The following is a 20,256-nucleotide window of genomic DNA, read 5'->3' on the forward strand; positions in this document are numbered from 1 at the left end:
CTACCGTACCAGAAACAATTTTGCTCCATTGATTTAATTAATTTTGCATAAAAACAGAAGAACCTATAAAAGAAATTTTCCAGATAGCTGTTTTTGAAGGTTAAAATTGTTTTTTTTGTCTGTAGCTGGAACACCTTGTCTTACAGTAGTTTCGGATCAGGGCGGACAACCGTAACAGCGAGAGCTACTCTTTCTGTTGGATGTGCAGCAGAGGATGCCAATGGAGTAAGAGCTGATATTAACCATTTGCCGTGTGACAGAGACATGGAGACCATGGAGTCTTCAATATCTGGAGGCAGAAACACCCAAAAAGCCAGAATAGGTCCAACACGCAACTCATCCTTTTCCCCAATATCGCAAAGCACTCGCATAGCGCCAAACAACAACAACCAAATAGACAAAGAAATCGAATCGCAGTTTTATGTTTTCTTCTTTCGTTAAAGGTTTTATTTGTTATAGCGTTTACTTTATACTTATTGGCGGCGCCTCCCGACGGGTTTTTTGCAAGGTTTAGAGTGTCGGGATCGCGCGTCTTTGCTGCTATGTACACTCAAAATGTTGACGTTGTTCTTTTTTTTTGTGCGCGCGCGCGCACACTCCTCCCCTGTCGCTAATTCGGTGTCAAAACTTACATGAACAGAAGATGTAGGCGTGCGGGTGCCCCCTTCTGAACCACCCGAAACAGAAGGAAACTATAGGAAAAAAGCTTATTTAATTTACTACTTTAGGTCGATATATCATTTTCTAGTTTTTAGTTTCTCCAGTGGTTGTTCAATACGGTTCGCGGGCGTTTTATGCATATGTACCTAGGCGCGTCAAGTAGTCGAAGATTCCGAACCCGCTACACGAAACCGAATGGGTGCCCTTTATGTATGAGTGTGTGTGTGTGTTGTGTTTCATGCTCGTGTGTTTTTTTATGCTTTTCTATCGTTCACGCATATGAAGGAAGTCCGAAGGTGTGGCTAGTGTGGTATGGGAGATACTCCGTACCACTTACCCGAGCTGTCCAACGTCGGCTCCCGGCAGCCTCCATTACACCAGCGACGACAAGGGTGGCCGCGGCGGGGAACCGGCACGGGCAGCGGATGTTGTGTAGTAGAGCTGCTGCGAGTGGGGGTGTGGTGGGGGCGGCACAAACCCACCGGTCGCCCCTTCGTGGTAGAGTACCGGGACGCGCACCAGGCGCTGGGCGGCGTGCGCCATATTCGCCATGTTGGCTGCCTCCAGCTCTGCCGCGAGCTGGCGTTTCCACTTGTTCCGCCGGTTCTGGAACCAGATCTTTACCTGCGTTTCGGTAAGACGCAGCGACGCGGCCAGTCCGGCACGTTCCGACGAGCTGAGATAGCTGTCGAGATGCATGTTTGAAAGGGAGGGTTAGTTAAGGGCGGAAAGGCCACGAGTTGCCAGCCGCATCCGCTACCTACCGTTTCAGATCGAAGGTGGACTCGAGCTGGAACACCTGAGCCCGCGAAAAGACCGTTCGCGTTTTCTTCTTTCGCTTCGCCTGCATTGCACTGCCGTTGGAGTTGGGCGAGGCCGAATCCGATGGTCGGTCACTTTCGTCGTCCTCCTCGATGATTTCCTGCCCGTCGTCATCGGACTCGCAGTCGTCACCGTTGCTAACGCCACCGGAACCACCCGGTCCGCCACCATTACCCGCCCCACCGAGCCCGACCAGTCCGCCCGTTCCGCCGCAGCCGGTTGCACGCGAGCCGAGAAAGGCGGGGTGTGGCGAGGGTGACTTGGATTGCTGGGAAGGTGGCGGTGTCAGCGAAGGTGATTGGTTTTCGATCGCATTGGCGGAGTTGTCTGCAATGAGATCGGAGATGTCGAGAGTCTTTAGAACAAGGTTGGTACGTCGGATAAATCGGTGGGATATATGCTGAGAGGCATCTCACTAGTATAACCACTAGTGAAAGACTCAATAACATCCTCAGTTTTGGGGTCGAAATCTCGACTGGAATGTCTGGAACAGGACTCTCATATGCCAGACTTGGATACTCAGTTATGTCTAACTCATATCACACAGAGAACCAAAACCCATGAGATATCCAACGGAGCGACATCGGGATATTAAAAAAACCCCCAAGACTTGAGATACTTTGCCTTTTTATTCGCCGAATGCCGAGGTCATCATCATACCGGTGGTGTTAGTGACACCACCTAAAGCTGGACCAGCAAAACCCCAAAAAATCTCGATATGTTTCACTTCATCAGACTAGACACTGGAGGTGTCCAAGCACCTCTCAACAACTCCTATTTCTCACGACCGGCCCGGTTACAAATCGACGATAACGTTGCTACCCAAAACACTGCATCGCTACGGGACGGAACAGGTAAAGCAGAACTTTTCACCACAAACCGTACCGTATTTTAGGTTAAACTAGCTTTAACCTAACCAGTCGAAGTACTTTAGTTTCGCACAGCCTTTTGTTGCCTCATGTTTCACCGCTTTACTACAACCGACAACCGGGGAAAGGTGGGCGGAAAGTGTTGTACTTACCTTCCATTACCCTTTAATTTACCCCTCCAGAAGTGCTAGAACGGCTTCACGTTGCATACCGTTCGGCTCTGGAGCAGTTCTGCCGTGGCCCGGTAGCGTTGTACGACAAGGGTGAATGGTGAAAAAAAAAATACCATGTGGAGCGGCTCCAAACCCCGTCGAGGCAAGGTCGATGCAGTTTGAAAAAAAAAACAAAAGCATAACGGGGAAGCCATAGCTAGGCGCACCTTTACCGAACGCCCAAACTCCGTGGCGAGTGTCTTTTCGGAGAGATTTAACACTTTGCCCGAGGGAAGCCATACCGAGGCGTGGAGACACCGACATTGAAACAGTCCGGTCCGGGTCCACTCCGTTTTGTGCTAAGCCTCTTAAAAACTGTTTGCTCAATAGTTTTGCAAAATAGTTGCTCTTGCTTAACACAACACCCTTCTCGGTCGGGGGCACTGCGTAGGAGACGGGGTTGATTGTGTGAAACACACCAAAGTCCACGGCATAGGAAAACGATGTGAGCATTCTGATACTTCCGCTCGTGTTTGTGACTGTGTTTACCATTGCTAGCGTAAGGATCGGTAGCTCAGCTAAATTGATTGTCTCGACGAAACTCATTCGCCAGTGCGGTAGTATCACCTTTGAGCTGGCTTGTGTGTTTTGTTTTTTGCACTCTCTCCCATTTTGCCAACCCACATCCCGCACCCTGCTGTGCCAGGAAAACTTAAAAACGTTAAAAAAAAAATAATGTCCCCATCCCTCAAATTAGTGCTGCGTTGTACTTACCGTTGTTGGGGCTATGGAAAGGCATCCGATGTGACGTCGGTGGCCAGGGCCAGCCGGGTGGGCAGAGAGCCGCATACCGATTAGCAATCGCACTCCACTGTGACATGAATCCCAATCTGCGGAAACGGAGTCGGAGAAAAGCAGGGTGGAGACAACATTAGTATCAATGAGAGGGTGTTCCAGGCATTTTTAGTGTCTGCTAAACGATGTCATGTGACAGGTTCCTGAAGATGGGAAGATGTGTGCGAAAGGGTGGGTTGAGACCGATGTCCAAAGGGGAACAGGAAGTCAATGATTGGAATCAATGAATGTCGATTGGAAATTGAAGATTAGTCCCCAAACAGCACGACAATAGATCTTTGCAACTTGACTCGCCCTGGGAGGCACTCTCCAAACCGGCGGGGAAGTGGAGTCGAGTGGATGTATATAATTGAGGTTAGTACCGACTGCATCGAGAAAGGCTTTGCAAGAATTCTGTTCGCTCCATTCGCCATCTTCATCTCTTCATCTCCAGCAGGAGTTAGATGACAGAAGTCATCCAGCTATTCAAGTACCGAACGAACTGAGCTACAAACCCTATCGCAATCACGCGGCCCTGTTGTAGCAAATTGTGCAGACCTTCATTTTGAAGAGTCAAGAGTACTGTTGGTGAGTTGCAGACTGCACCTCAACTATATAGACATGCAACGAAAGAGGAGAGAGCGGTGAATTCCAGGTAGTTAGGAGGTTATATTTCCTGATTTCTCATACCATCGGGATCTTCCAGCTGGGAACAGTAGCTCACAAAAATACATATATTATATACGTACTGCTAGATGTACATAAACTCTCACTCTCCTCCCAGACTCCTCTCTGTCCCGGTAGGCACGGTATCGGATCGGATTGATTCCTATATTCAGGTTAGAGGAGGTAAAGAAAAACAACAACCAACAGGAATAACAGGGGCACGCATGCTGTACATCATCGACCGCCATCAAAAAGGGTAGCGCCCCCTTTACAGACAGTCAAGAACTGTCAGCCAGCTTGCCCCGGGGTTCGGGAACTTGTTGACGTGTGATTATCCTTGGCTTACGCTGCCAAAGAACCAACGCACGAACAAAACGTGTTGGATTCCGTCGTGATGTTGTTTTCCTTCCAATGCGCTTTGCTACACACTGTTACGGTTACGCTCCAGGACATCCAGCAGGGAGCATGGGCCCGTGTTACCTTACGGTATCCGGGCTAAAAGGGGTTTCCCGTTGCGATGCCAACCGTTTGTGTGTGTGTGTTTGTCCAGCAGAATGAAGATAAATGTAGCCCGAAACTACCACCATCTAACATCCATCCATTCTCATCAACATCGTACCAGGAGTACCCCTGTAGATGGAAGGTGGAGGTTGCGCCTCTTCGATTATATAGCCCAGTTCCGGCTTGTATCGGCTGTTGGCAAATCCGGACACGGCTCATGTCGAGCAACGGTTCCAATAAATTATGCGATGTAATGAGAAGATCCCTTTTTACCCACGTGTGTGTGTGTGTGAGAATATGCTGTGGAGGGGTCAATCCATTTGAATAAATTTACACCCGTGGTAGGGCTGTAACCCTTTCACTTTAGTGCTGTTTTAGTTTAATCATTATGTAGCTTGTTAGGCCGTTCGTTGTATGTTTTTTTTCGTCCTCCATATATTTGTGTTTTGCTCTATTGCTACTTCCCATTACTAATCCCAATCTTCTCCCTGTCCCTCACCGTGTGGCTATTATTTAAAAGCTTTGCAAGCACTTCAATGGACCCAATTGAGGCGAAGCATAATCGTCTATATAAGCGTGGAGTGGTTTGAAGACTTCAAACTGGATCTGACAACAGGCGTACGAGGGAGAGAAAGCAGAGCAGTGCTCGAGTGAAAGAATGAAAACGCACACACAAACACACCGACAAATTTATTTTGAATAGAAACGGTTTGATTGCAGTCCAACGAGCCGGTCAAAAGTTTTTGTACCACAAAAGCGACCGTGCTCGCAATAGAAATCAGACAAACCAAAACGACGCCATCTTTTTTTTTGTTAGTGAGTGTGTTTTTTTTTTCTTTTTTAGCAGCAGGTCGACGAGAACACAGCTGATAACATATCGTCGATTAACGTTTTTTTTTTTTCATTTTGTTTTGTGTAGAACAATTCACGATTCGCCATGTTCTTTTTTTTTGTTGTATCTTTCACTTGTAACTTCTAGCGTATAGACAAAGCTCACCATACAAAACCATACCGCACAGTGGGTCTCAATTGGGTATCAATCGATCTGCGTCCACTTAACGGTGGTACTTATCGGGAAGTTCCCTGCCTAAAGGACACAATTTTTAGCGCTTACACAACAATGGCGCAATATCGGTTGTTTGGGCGCTGAGTTCTCCACCGCATCGACAACTGGCGCTATGATTACTATCCGCTTTTTCATTCCGCAGCTGAGTGTACGGGGTACGTGTGTGTACATAACGGGGGATCGAGTTCTGGATTGGACAAAAAATACAAACTTTCAATTCTTGCCGCACTGCTCGAAGCGCTCCATACGGAATGCGATGGTACGGAGGTTGTACGTTACCGATAAAACCGATTGCGGGGCAGCAGCAGGCAGACAGCTTCCAGCGAAACTGATTGCATGGTGGTGGGTTTGGCTAGTAAATTGGAGCGTCCATTTATCGATCTCGGCATATTGGGATGGTGGTGATTGTGTTGTGCCCATCGCCGCTAGGAATACGGCTCCCGAGCTAATCACGGTCGCAGACAGCCGGAAACGAAGCACTCGCCATTCGTTGGCGGTTTTTGTGGTTTTCTTATAGCGCTAGATTTTATAGTAGCTGTCTTTTTTTTGTTGTTGATTTTGTTGCTGTATTCTTACTATGTTCGTGCAGTCATCTCACAGTTGCGAGGGTCTGTTTGTCAGTGCTCTACTAGCATTTGTGTCGTTCGCCGCTGGATGCAACTTAATTGACTATTGAGAAATACTTCTGGTTCGTTGTGGAGCGGAAATAGTCACTACATTTCCTGTGTCGGAGCTGCCTGCCGTCTTGATGGGAAACTTTTACAACCGCACATGAAATAGCCGACGGGGCGTATGGAATGAAATAAAATTCAGGAAAATTGGAACGGGCTGTATTGATGAAGCCATCACCGTCGGTAGAGCAGTCACCTTACGCGGCTCCGGATCCGGCCTGCCGTGCATTAACTTTTCATTGTGAAGTACAGCACAACTGGCAAGTACCTGGAGAAGGAAGCGAACCTTAAGCCATATCCACCCGGTGCGGTTCATTGTCTCGTGGGATTTTTGTTTTCCTTTTTTTTTTTTTGCAAAAGACAACCGTTGGAACGCCCGTACCTGGCATATCACCATCGCTACGCCAATGTCTAACGCCCCTGTTCAGCTTCCACCGCACAGCAAATCCCCTTTTTCCGATCCGATGCATGGCAAGACTATTAACGCTAATCGCATTAACAATTAGCGCTGCATTGATTGTATTTTTAACGACCGAACAACGCGCACCAAAACGCGCGGTGTCGCATTAATACCGGTGTTATGATGCGTGGTAAATGCGCGTGAAGAGATCAGGCATTACACAAGGCTCACTTCTCACTCGTGGTCATGAGGTTTCGGGCGCGTGTTTACTGAGCACTGCCGGGGATGCGGTGCGCTACCGAAGCAACCGTGCCACAAAAAGGAAATACCTGCAGTGTCGCTACTACTCCTATACCAGCAAACGCTCGGATTAAAGTCAGCCAGACGAGTCGAGTGTGTACATTGGGGGTTTTTGTTACCCTGCCGCTGAAGTGAAGGTGACGAGAACCACTTTCCCGAACCGAAGAAACAATGTTGGGAAACATGAGCGTCCAGCGTGTGTACGCTTTCCTTCCCATTTCGACGTTATTGATTGGGAAACCCGCCAAATGTGCGGATAGGCCGCGGCACGATACCACCCAGCAAAACATACCGAAGCTAAAATGAGGTTAGGAGAGTACTGTCTGCTTCCGCCCGTATGGTGAAGGTCCTACTTGCTTCCGTACGGTGCGCGGTGCACCTAAGACAACAGGCAGAAGCAGTGAAAGCAGAGAGAAAAGGTCACTCTGTCAACTTTCCATGTGCGCGCGGGAACCCACGCATTTTAATGGCAAAGCGCCCCTGCTAATGTACCGTGGCGGGTGTGCACCATGGATTATGGAGGTCTCCCCAAGCCCGGGTCCCGGCCAGACATTGCAGAAGCCTCCCCAATCCTGCCGTGCATAATCGAGACGTTTTGCTAATGCTCCGCAGGGTTCAAGTGTTGACGCAAGTCTCCTGTCAAAGTTCAGCTCCTCACTTGAAGTGCTACACGTCTGATGCACCAGCAGACTTGGGGACGTGTTCGCCATTAAGTGTTTCATTTGCCATTGCTAGAACTTACGTTTAGAAGCTCAGCAAAACTTGGAATTTTAGCAAGCTAGACTTTTAACTCATTAAAAGAGAAAATGAGTAAAGTTATGCTCAAAACCCGATAATAAATGCTGACTTAAATGCGACGAGAATTACGAAGGATTTCTGAAGGATTACCTCGAAACAGTAGCGCTTTTTGAGTATCTGGACACACACGCAATATGAATATGGCTTGAACTCCATCAGAGTCTTTTTTTTTCTCTGTACCTCATAAATTCAGCACCCAACACATTCAGCGCACTAAAATCCCTAATCTCGTCCATTTTTGGAATCCTTGTTGGTATTCGCGTGTGTTTGTATCCGTCTCGTCTACAGTGAAATGCTCACCTCACACACCGGTATCCACGTCATCATAAATCATGCATACACTCGTTAGGGCACCGGGGAACCATCAGTTTGTCCGCAACGTTTACCGCAACCGACCGAAAGATTAATAAATTAAAAGGCGTCACCCGGACTGCGTACTGCTGCTCCAACGCGTCTGCCGCAACCGTGCGGGGTTTGGTACCGAATGTGACCGAGTGCGCATGCATGAGACACCCTCCGGTCCAATCGTCCCTAAAACGCTCACGCCCGGCCCCGTAAGTAACGATTTAATGATGTTGTCCAGATAGCTCATAAAACAGTGGTTGCACTGCAATTGACTATTTCCGCTCCGAGGGCTCGAGTCGTTTTTTTTTTTGTTCCTTTCGTTCGTTTCGGCAAGAGAGATGTGGCATATTTGGACGAACTGCCTTGAAAAAAAAAATCCAGGGAGCGCTTACGAAGGCACGTTCCTTCCTGCTCCGGCCCATTGGAGCTGGTGTGGTTCCTCGTGAGAAACCGCTAAACCTCAGCAACCCCTCTTATATAGCTGGAGTGCCCGGATGGAGTGGAGTGATACGCTTGACATGCACGGTAGCACGCTCCCCTTCGACAAGGAACGGAAACGCAAGCGTAAACGTAAATAATGGTGATAATTTATTGAATTAGGCACGGTAAAAGTGCGTGTAAGTGTACCATTAATGGCGTTTAAATGGAAGACGTTGTCATTTAATTGACTTCAACATGGGTTGGGGGGAAATGGAGATGGATAAATGGGAGGTTCCTACGTTGGGAGTTTTGGCAGAGTGATATATCCGATTGGTAGCCATTTTACTGGTACATCTTCTTGATGCAGTGGATGTACATGTAGATTATGAAAAGATTTACACGAAATTCGCTAGTAATGTGTTAGCAGAAAGTAAAAATAGAACTTTGGATAGATTTAGATCAATCTACACAGTCAAGAGGATAGTTTTGATAGGCAAAATTCTTAACAAACTTAAAACAGCAACTGAGATATATTTTCAAGATCTTCAGTTCATTACGCAAGTATTGCGAGGACATCAACTACCTGATTTCAGAAATCCTCAAAGATGTCACTATTACGCCAATATTGATGCCTTAAATGAGCAGTTCTGAGAACTCTTCAAAGTTGACTGCATCATCAACTTCATTGCGATGCCTTGAATTACTAGATCTAAGAAATCCTCAAAGATATCACACATTACGCTAGTATTAATGCCTTAAAAGACGAAATTTGAAAACTCTTGAAAGATCCATGCGGGTTTCGCACTAAAGATAGTTTACAACAATTCTCTACACTTTTAACTCTAGTATACACTAGATACTTCCACACTCTACAAAGTAAAACGTCAAAAATGTGTCAAAGCAGTACACAAATGCCTCAAACGTCATGCCGTCGGGGGAGCAAAATAATAACATAGAACATAGCACAGAAGTATCAAACGTACCGTGTACACTTCGCAGTCACACTATGACAATAGCCGCCGGGCATTGAACGATAAACACGCACATTCGTGTGCGTTTCATCACCTCCAATCGAAGGCAGGCAAAACGTAGAAAAAGGATAAAATTATCGGTCAGTTTCTGCACCTGTGCACACTGACAAGGTGACGAACGAATGATCCACTGGGCACCACGCACACGTACGAGCAACAACAAAAAAAAAAAAAGCACAACAACACCCGTCGGCCATTGTGTGCGTGCTTTGCCAGGGCCGAGACATTATTCGAGTCGGGCTACAAATCGGTTCTCCATTGGATTGCACATTATTATGGAGTTTGAAGTTGTGTGCGCGGTAGAAAACAGATGTCAACAGCGACGGTGTGTGGGATGTGTGCCGGCATTGAATTGACAGCCATTTTTCAATTCATTGCCGATCAGAGAACTCGGCAAACGGTTTAAATTCGCCCCGGACGCTATTAAAAACGCTAATTGTCGTCGATTACAACAAAAAAAACAACAACAACAGCGAGTTAAGGCAAACCAACAGTCGCATGAAGTCACCATGAACACAAAGTACCAGCGATAGGCGAAATGAGCGCCAGTAGCTGGCAGGCAATCACCACTAAGCCCATCATGTCATTGCGAATATCAAAAGAGACAGAGGAAGCAAAAAATCCCCGCAATCACTACCATAACAATCTGTCTAACCGGGCCCGATTGTGTACCAGTGTGTACAGCACTGTACCCCGACCGGTGTACGAACCATTCCACATTGAACGTGTGTACGTCGCTGAGCGTCACCACGGTTGCTATCAGAACGCACCATAAGCTACGCTTGCCCACAGACAGACCGCTTTTGTCGCCGCTCATTGTCGATCGATCGGCCCATTGTGCTGCCGGCTGTATTACCCTGACCCTGCCACGTTCACGTTTCAGCGTTGCTGCAGACGGGTTAACGTTTCGCGCTGCTGAAGTGCTGCAGCGACAAGCCTACACCTACACAAACACGCACAACTTTCCACCGAAGCGGACGCACTTGATGATGAGTTTGTCATCAGACCTGACATCGATTAATCGCTCCTGCAGGGGCTACAAAGCACACATACACAAAGACCCGTGCCGGGTATGGAATGCAAATGGAATCAGTAATTGTGCGGATGAAAGGAGCTGCCAACCGATGAGTTCATTGCTCAGGATTTGCTGTTTTTTTTTGTTTTGTTTGTTTTGTGATGCATCCGGTGTAGGGCGACTTTTGCAGACAGCGGAAGCAATCAGGCGTGTGGGCGCGGGATGCAGATTGACATTGTACTACGACTAATTGCAACACTCACCAACACCATTCCCTGCGGCTAGCTCCAATCCAATAGCTCGGCAATCGACACGCCGCACTGCACATCACGCCATTGACACTTTGCAGCGAGACAACACACGGTTGATCTGCTCCCGGGGAACCTCCAAACCGAACCGGCCGTTTGAAGCCTTCCGATCCGATTGCTGCGTGAGCCAAATATTGATCGATGACTCCAAACCGTACCCATGTGGACACGTTGGGCCGTCGGTGGTTGTACGGAGCAACAGCAACACACACACACCAAAGGTTTCGTCTCTTTCACTCTCCGGTCGCCCGTATCAAGGGTTTTTGGCGAGTTGACGGCTCTGCTCATCTGCATGTCACACACTTGGGCTCGCTTCAAACAGTGTGCGGTGTGCGACAAGAAAATCAATCACCGCTACGAATCTGAACCCCTGGAAGGGAGAGAGCGGGAGGCATCTTTACACGTGGCAGTAGTTGCTGGATGCTGTGCGTGGTTGCCTACGTGCCAGGCGTGGAAGGCACATTTGTGTGATTGGATCGTTTTGGTGCCGTGACCAGGATCCGCGGTGTACGCCAGGTGCAACCACCGGCATCGCGCACTGGGACGATGCCCTATTTTTCTCCCTTTTACCCACCAAATCTTCCTCCTATCCCTTTCTCCTCCACTGTTCGCTCCCTCCCCCCCCCCGCACATCTGCTCGCTTTTCATTGACGCTAGCAGTCGTAAGTGCTCACTTAATTTTGCTGGATTTCAATCATTCTTTTCTAAATTTACTCCTCCACCATCCATCCATTGCACCCGTTCCTCGATGCATTTTCATTTAGATTACCCCGCTCCGCTGCTTTTTCCACCACCACCAGTGCAATTGAATGAGATTCCCTTTTTTTCATGCCCGTCGAGAGATGAGCGGAGTTGAAAAAGAGGACAAAAAAAGCGATCACTTGCGGGTATTCCTGCACGGGGGAGGGGAGTGTTTTGTAACCTTCCGTGTCCCAAATGCGCACAGCATCTTTGATCGCACGAAGCCCTTGCATGCGGCCGGGCGGCAGTCCACCTCCCATGCCCACCTCCACCCCCCCGGGTGGTGGAGAGTGTCATAATCTTGCGTGTCTTTTCAATTTCCTTTAAATGAAAATAACATAACCATTAGGCGCACCCGCGGCCTTCTCCATGGTCGTGTGCGTACACTGGGTGTGTGTGTGTGTGTTCCTCTCTCTTTTTTCAATTATGTTGATTGATCTTCTTTTAAGATTTAGGCCTCCGGGGTTCTTTGTTGTACTTGTCCCCCGTTTCCCACCATAGCGGCCATTGTGCGGTTCCGGGCTGAAGCTGAAAAGTGAACACAGGTTTGACTGTCTTCGCTGTACCAACAAAACACGGCTGGTAAATGCACGGCAAAAGAAACCAAACAACGAGAACAGAGATCCAACTCTTGTCATACCACACACACACACACACCCACCCACCATTGCCTTGTTCCTCATCCCGCCTGGGGTAATCGGTGTCCGGTACGGAATCCTTCCGTCGTACCGCCGACGAGCATTCTGTAAATTATGCACAACGAAACAACAATCTTCCTCCTGTGCGGGTTTTTGCTCCTATTTTACAACACACAAAACCGAGCGACCAGAAAAAAAACCAAGGAAAACAAAAGACTCGACAGCAGCACCGGCAGCATCGCTTTACGTGGTGAGTTTTTCCCGTTTTTCCACGGCACGGCCATTGCCGTAAGTTTGCGCTCCAGCTGTGTGTAAAACCACCGCGGCGTTGTTGTTAACTTATCGCTTGTTTCATTCGCCAATTTGGCGGGCACTACCCGGCAGCACTAGGCACTGGCTTTTGTTGCGTTTTGTTTTCCCATTCCCCTCCCCCTCATCCCGCTTCATCCTCCCCTACCCTCCCTCAAAACAAAACGCGCTTCCCTCAGCTCGCTGCAGCGTGGATGGATGAATCGTTTTGCGAGCTAAAACCGCTCGGAAAAATAATCATTCGTCCTTACCGCGCGGCTTCACGACTCATTTGACCGGTTGAAGAAATTAGACAAGCTAAGAGGAGATGTGCCCTCACGCCCGTTTTTTGCTCATTTCGTTGTCTGGTCCCACCCTCGTTGTGGCTTTGTCCGGGTTTTGTTTTTATTTTCCTTCTATTTTTTGTGTTGTGTTTTAAGCATCGGTTGCAAGCTGCAGGCTACCGAACACAACAATTAGTGTAAATATAAATTAACCAGCATCATGATTAACGTTCAGTTGACATTCTGGGCGCGCCAAGTGAGGAGCAAATGGACCACAAATTATGCCTATTAATAGCAAACGTATCCATGACGAGCAAAAAAAATAACTTTAATTGATCACAGTGGCATACGCATGCATAGCATGCTTTATGTATAAGTTTAATAAATAATAATATGTATAAGTTTAGTATAAGATAATAATTTAAATTTAATAAACATTTCATGTACATTTGTACGCTCGACACGCGATGTAGTATTTCAAACATTAAGTTGATTAAAGTAGGGATGATTAAACCATTACCAAACAAGCTACCAATTGTGTGCTTTTAACGAGCATAAAATGTAATCAATGCAAAACATAATTAGTAATGCGTTTTAACAAAGAATGCACAATTTCACAAGCGACCTTAATAAATATTTCAGGCAAATTACGTATCTTGTAGGTTTTTTTTACAACATTACACTAGTAACAGCACTTATGTACTAAAAGTATGCAAATTGCATTACAAACCGCCTGCACAGGTATGCAATACACATATAATACTCACAATTGTAGATAAGAGTTAAATTTATTTTTCCATGCAGATTGCATACTTTCTAGGCTGTTTCTTACTATTACTAAAAATATTTTAGAGAACAATACACATGACAGCACTCACAATTCAGCAATCCACTGAAAAGATTTGCATTATAAATTGCATATCTTTTAGGCTGCTTCAAGCGATAGTCTTTAACGTGCAGTTGATGCAGATTCAAAATACAGACAAAACATATTCAAATTGCAATAAGCAACGTTTGCTTAGGCATGCGCTACACAGAAAATACTAACAATTTCATCCATTATCTAACCGTTTTCGTATGCAGATTGCATACCTTGGCGGCTGTTTGGTAATATAGCTGAAAGAGTTGAAGTGACATTACAAAACGCCTGTATTTATGTAGTAAACAGATGTCAAATTTTCACATAGAACATTTTATGCGGATCAGGGTTTTTATGCAGATTGCATACCTTTGAAGCTATTTCGTACGCAATACACAATACAGAATGCCTGCATAACTATGCAACACGCAAGACAAAGTTCACCTAATAAGCTATTAGATACCGTTTAGCCGAGAAATTAATGTCAGTTTCAGTATAAAAACAACCACACCATTACCTTCAATAAAAATTTCAATCTGTAATCAAATCCTGCCGGCAGTAATTAAATTAAAACCACTGTCGCTAACATTTGACACCAGTGCGGTGCCGGCGGCAATTTGGCCGGAAGCTATTTGCCGCTGTATTTTACACCCGTTAGCAGCAATATGCCCGATGGCAATAGGTTGATACATGTTTGCCCGGAAGGAAATATGTACACGTATGCTATTGAGACTGGGACAACAACTGTGTCACATTACAGGATTTCATGTTGAACAGTTCCGCTTCGGCCCAAGTCTGCAAGAGTTTAAATTGTTAAAATTTTTGGCAGTTGCAGTCTTTAAAGACCCATTGCTATAATGTTACTTAAATCGGTAACGTATCCTTAACATTCCGCACGAAAAAAAGGTAATATAATTGCAACGCTTTGGATGAATGTATGCATCACCATTCCAACATTAAGGGGCAATATTGTGTACCGACGGATTAAAAATTCTATTCCATTCCCTTTTATTAACCCCTCCTGAAGTGTCTGATGGCTGATAGCCTTCGTCCTGTGCCGTAGATCATCACCCCAGGTCCGGTGCCATAATCCACGCTCCGAAAGCCACACGCAGTATTTACTTTGTTAATTAGTTTAAAATAACGCATTCCACCCCTAAACCACCAGGTAAGACAGCAGGGACGAACGAACGCCACCACATACCGCCGGTGTTCGGTGCCGATCGGGGGCGACGATAGATATACATGTATATAGGTAAGAGCGATCGAACCGTTGTACGCAGGCGCACGCTCGCGCCCGAATGGTAGGCTACACGCATCGCTTAGTGGGATCGGTTGCGGTACAGTGCGGCACGTGCGGGGCTACCACCAGCGTCCTAATGAAATTTCATGATTAACAAATTTGATAATGATCGTACGGTGAGCAAACGCATAAACACTCGCGCGCCTCCCTTTCCCCCTTTCCCACCGCTCCGCTCGTCCGATAATTGGTTTCTAACCTCACCCTCCCGTTAGTAAAGGTTAAAACTGCAACCCCTGCAGGGTTGAAGATCGAGCGCGGGCGATAAGGAGCGATAGATCGGCGCGCTATTACAGCGACATTCAACTGTCTGGCGGAATTTATTAGATTTCTAACGCAGCCACGCGTACCATCCGTGGCCGTTTTCCCCCCTTTTTGTTTTCGTTTTGTTTTTTTGTTTGTGCTGTGCATGCTTATGAAACGAAAATATATGGGGTACGAAAAGCAAAACTGAAAACAAAAACAAACGCCGCTGCCCTGCTCATAATTCGGTCACTTTTAATTAACAAATCGCCACCGGACGATGATGATACACTGGCAAATGATAGCTTAGTAAGCCATTATTAGTCCCCCCACAACCCCCGTCCTATTGTGTAGCTGTCATCTTGATGGAGCCCAAGCAGTAACTGTCAAACGGTTTAGCCGAAGATAAACAAATAAACAAACGTACGAAAGTTGCTACACGCGCTGCCTCCCTGTGTGTGTTTTTTTTTGCAACGAACCGTAACAGTAGTTATTTTTAGTTCTATTTTACAAGCTTGTGTCATCCTTTTTCCGTTTTCCATTTCGTTTGGTTCGGTGGGGGAAAATTCGTATGCAAAGGGTGGGGCACGGTAGACATAAAACAAAATGTTTGACCTCACCTCACGATACGGCTAATTTTCGCAAATTAATCTGTAACTAATTTGTGAAATGGAACAATAATGAGCCTATCGCATGTCGGATAATCGTTCCCGGCCGTTCACGGTCGATGCGTTTGCGATTAGGCGACTTCGGGCGCTAGATAAAATCGAAACACGGAAGAAAAGGAGACAGAGCAACACAAAACCGAACGGGATGGCAGACACTAAATCATTCGGGAATGGTAACGATAGAATGGATTGGGTAAGTGCTGCCGGGTGATGATTCAATGAGCCTCCAATGGCACTTTAGCTTTTGCCTAATCTAATTGTGTCCTGTCCCTTTCCATTTCGAGTGGATAAAAATTCGGATTGAAGTCACAATTCCGCACAATTGGAAAATAAAAAAAAAAACATAACAAAAATTAACTTCCAACCGAAACCGAAAAACAATCCAAGATCCATTTCAATTTAAATCACCACAAAAAAAATCCACAAACACACTTTAGCAGCTTAAAAATACGCATTATAAACCAAACAATCACTGGCAGCATGGAATTCCAAAATTGTACCCTATAATCCAAGCAATCGCTGTTCCATCAGGCGTCTTCGGTGGCTTGCTTCGAAATATGACACCAGTCCTGCGGTGCTGCTTGGGTCGGTTTTCGCTGGAATCGTCTTAGACCACCCCCACGGTACGGGGGTAGCCAAAACATCCAACCCCAAAAAGTCCCGATTTAAGAATCCTTGGAAAGTGCTGTAAATCCGCTTTCTCCCTTCCCCAAACAAAAAAAAACCCCTCCCCCCCCCGTCAAAACCACTTGAAAACATTAGCTTCCTTACAATACACCGCCACCCCACGCACTCGCACGCCGCGAGCAGCGCTTAAGCAGCGCTTTTTAAGCGATGTCTTTGCTGACAGCGATCCGCGCGCGAATTTAGTGCGTTACGTGTGTAAAATTGATGCAAACCTCGCGTACGACAAGGGTGTGTACAATTTTAAAAAGAAACACAACGTACACCATGTAACCGTCCTTGCTCCAGTAGCCAGCAAGAATAATCAAGCAAAACAAGCGGGACAAGATGGAAGATTTGTTTCTTCTTAACGGTTTTCGCGGGTTTGCATTGCCCGGAGGATTGACAAGCAGCAGCCGGACGGTGTTGTTGCCCAAACAGCGGTTCAGTTTCCTGCCTTCGCGACGGTTTTCCTTCACGCCTGTTTGTTTGTATCGCCAAATTTACCCATTTACCACCCGCCAGTAGCAAATCTATCCGCTTTTGTGTGCGTTTTCTCTTCCTCGTTGTTGGAGATTGTGCGACTACCGTTGCTTCTCACACACTTCTCACCAACCCAAAAAACCCCCCCGCGGGTTATGAATAAAAACAAACTGCCGCACGTACATCTGTCACCCTCGGTGCCATTTTTCTTCCGGTAACCGGTAACCATTACAGCGAATTACTCCCAATTAGTCCAACCATCTTACGCAACGTGTCCGACGGTTCACCGCTGGTGAACAACCGTACCCATCACCTTTCGTTTGTCCGCGTCGCTCCGCTGGGCGGGGATGTTTTGCCCCGTGTCCGACCCGACAAAGCGCCCTACCGACAGCGGGATGATCCGTTTGCAGAAGAGGGATTCACCAACAAAAAAAAAAACGGATCCCGGCTCACTCGAGGTACGCGACGGGTGGTCTAATTTGGGTGATGCGTCCCGGGCACTGGCAAGACACTCGGGATGAGCTCAGAAAATCCGATCGAATGCGGCAGAAAGAGATCGGTCGATCGGGTTGGCCATTCTTTTCCCTTTGCCTTCAACACACCCAGCCCAGCCATGGAAGCTCTCAGATCCCGACGGAGCTCTGTTGTATTTATGTTTTCCGTTCTGTGGTTGGCATGAAAAAAAACGGTAGCCCGCAGCAAAACATAATCTTAATTTGTTCATCCATTTGGTTTGAAGAAGCTACCGCGTTTTCCCACCAAGATCTGCTCAACTTGCTACGGTTTCATGCTGCAAGTAGAAGCGATAAACAACAGCAGTACTATCACGCGCCAGATTGGAACGGAAGTAAAACACATTAAATCAGAAGCGTACGAGCCATTCCAGCGGGAATAAAACCATCGCGGTAACACCTATCGACAGAATGGCACCGTAGCCGAAGGTGGAAACAGAAGTAATTACTCGCTATCGTTCACGCTACCTTCGCTCCGGAGTACCAGGGCTTTGCGGACGGAACAAGTCAAACGGGTAATGGCTAGATTTAGTAGCTGATGTCAAATGCCGCGGTCTCGCTGCGGCGTGATTCAGTGGCAGTCGTAGCGCACTCTGTGTACGGCAAATCATTCGATCCGTGCCGCAAAGGTAGTGTTGACGGCTTGATTCTATGGCTGCAGCGGTAATACGATTAAAAGCAAAGCTTCATCCAGAGCGTCAGCGAATGTGTGGTACATCTTTCCGCCTGAAAGCATCGTCTTATCGTTCGCCGATACCTTTAGTACCTTGTTTGAGTAGGTACTCGGGGTTGATTACGAAGGTATCTCCGGCGCTGATGCGAGATACTCGGGACATTTTCTTGAGTGCTCAGAATAGCGTACTTTAAAGAACTATTGATATTAAAGATGTAAGAGAGAGATATGTAAGGTTCTACGAAGATGTCCAGTGAGAAAAAAATACATCTTCTCAAGAATTCCATAGCTCCAGGAAATTCCTTGTTTCCAGAACATCCATGAATTCCGAACTGCTATGATCTCAAGAATTCTTCTCAAGAAAAGATGTTCCATAAATCTAGGCTGTCTTTATTCCTAAGAATTCTAATGGATTAGGAAGATCTTCCACGAATCTAGAAACTCTCATCAGAAACATCAGGAAGATGTGCTGTGAAACCCGAATGTCTTTCATGTCCGATGCATCCAACATGCTCCACGGCACGAACTCCTGGACTTTCACCACTCACACCGGGGAAGACGCTCCTGGCGGAACTCTTTTCACACAACCGATTAACACCTACCTTGATAACATGGCGGCATCCTGCGTGCTCGGCGTACCGTTGGACCCAAGACTGACGGTGCCGTTGGAGACGGATGCGGCGGCCGCCGCAGCGGCTGCAGCCGCCGACAGCGGTAGCGACGGTACGGGCGTTATGACGCCGATGCCCTTCTTCGACACCGGCTCGGTTCGGCTCAGAATGCTCGAGATGGAGAAGCTGGTGTAGCCCGGATTGGTCGACGTTTTGCCGACCGTCGGCTGTACCGGGTGCGGCGACTGCTGCTGTTGCGTTTGCTGATGCGGTAGTTGATTGATATGCGTGTGAGGATGGTGCGGCGGATGCTGATGATGTGCGGGATGCTGCTGCTGCTGGTGATGCTGCTGCTGCTGATGATGATGGTGATGATGGTGTTGCTGATGCTGTTGGTGTTGACTGTCCGGTGGCGTTTTCGGCGGGCTGAGCCGTGAGTCGGGACTGTGGTTGAAGCTGTTGCTGGAGCTGTTGGTGCTGTTGATGGCGGTGTTGACCGGGGCCGGTACGGGGGCCGCAACCACCGGCGACACATGGTAGGAACCGCAACCGTGCTGTCCGGCCGCCTGGGCCGCAGCGGCCGCCGCCTGATGGTGCAGGGCAGCGGCGGCCGCCGCCGCAGCCACCATCGCGGAATGGTGCTGCAGCACCACCCCATGCCCACCGCCTGTTACCGCGTGCGGACTCAGGTGGTTCTGCTGCTGATGGTGCAGTTGCTGCTGCTGCTGCAGTGCTTGCGTTGGTGAGTGCGTTGGTTTTAATTGTTGTGGTGGTTGTTGAGATGGTGTGGAATAGACCGTTTGTGGCTGGTGGTGTTGAGTGTCGGGCGACGAGCGCTGCTCATCGTCACTACCCGTCTGCCCCGGTTGGGGGCTCTCGAGCGGCCGCGGGCTTGGTTCCGGGCTTGACACTACGTTCACATCAATGTCCACCTCCGGTGAGGACATGTTCGCCTCAAGGTTCATTGCTGTGGCACTGTTAAACACACCAACACCGAACAACACACACACACACCTCGCACTTCACGGGAGTCTTTCGATCTTCACACTGGGACACTATGCGCACCGTATGCCGGTTGCAGATTGCATAACTTTCAGGCGACAGAGCTTAAAGAAAAACTGTTTATAGGCCCACCGTCCCAAAACGCTTCCAGCGCTCACACAGTGGTGGTTCGCAGTCGGTTTAGTTGAATTGTTGAGTTGACTCGCGTTTTGTCACCACGGTAATGTAACGCCAGTCGCTGAAATGCTTCAGTTCAGCCACACGCGAACAACGTGTCGAGCGCAATGCCAACCTTCCAGGCGCACGACCTGTCACGGTACACTGTATCGCTCGGTTTTGCGGGCACACGGTACCACGTTCGCTTCCACACATGCACACACCCGCTCGCGCATACACATACACACACTCCGGTCAGACACCCACACACTTGCTG

The 20,256-nt window shown here is 47.7% G+C and overlaps 1 protein-coding gene across 1 annotated transcript; it reads right to left on the bottom strand.

Moving 5' to 3' along the window:
• Nucleotides 1-1,032: 1,032 nt before the first annotated feature.
• LOC128713360 (homeobox protein Hmx-like) lies at nucleotides 1,033-19,786 on the bottom strand. The gene is made up of 4 exons (XM_053808255.1): nucleotides 18,813-19,786; nucleotides 3,278-3,393; nucleotides 1,425-1,809; nucleotides 1,033-1,345 (listed from the first exon to the last, which is right to left on the bottom strand). The coding sequence occupies exons 1-4, from the start codon at nucleotides 19,784-19,786 to the stop codon at nucleotides 1,033-1,035; spliced, it is 1,788 nt and encodes a 595-aa protein (XP_053664230.1).
• Between the last annotated feature and the right edge of the window lie 470 nt (nucleotides 19,787-20,256).

The sequence above is a fragment of the Anopheles marshallii genome, chromosome X, assembly GCF_943734725.1.
Source record: "Anopheles marshallii chromosome X, idAnoMarsDA_429_01, whole genome shotgun sequence".
Lineage (NCBI taxonomy): Eukaryota > Metazoa > Arthropoda > Insecta > Diptera > Culicidae > Anopheles > Anopheles marshallii.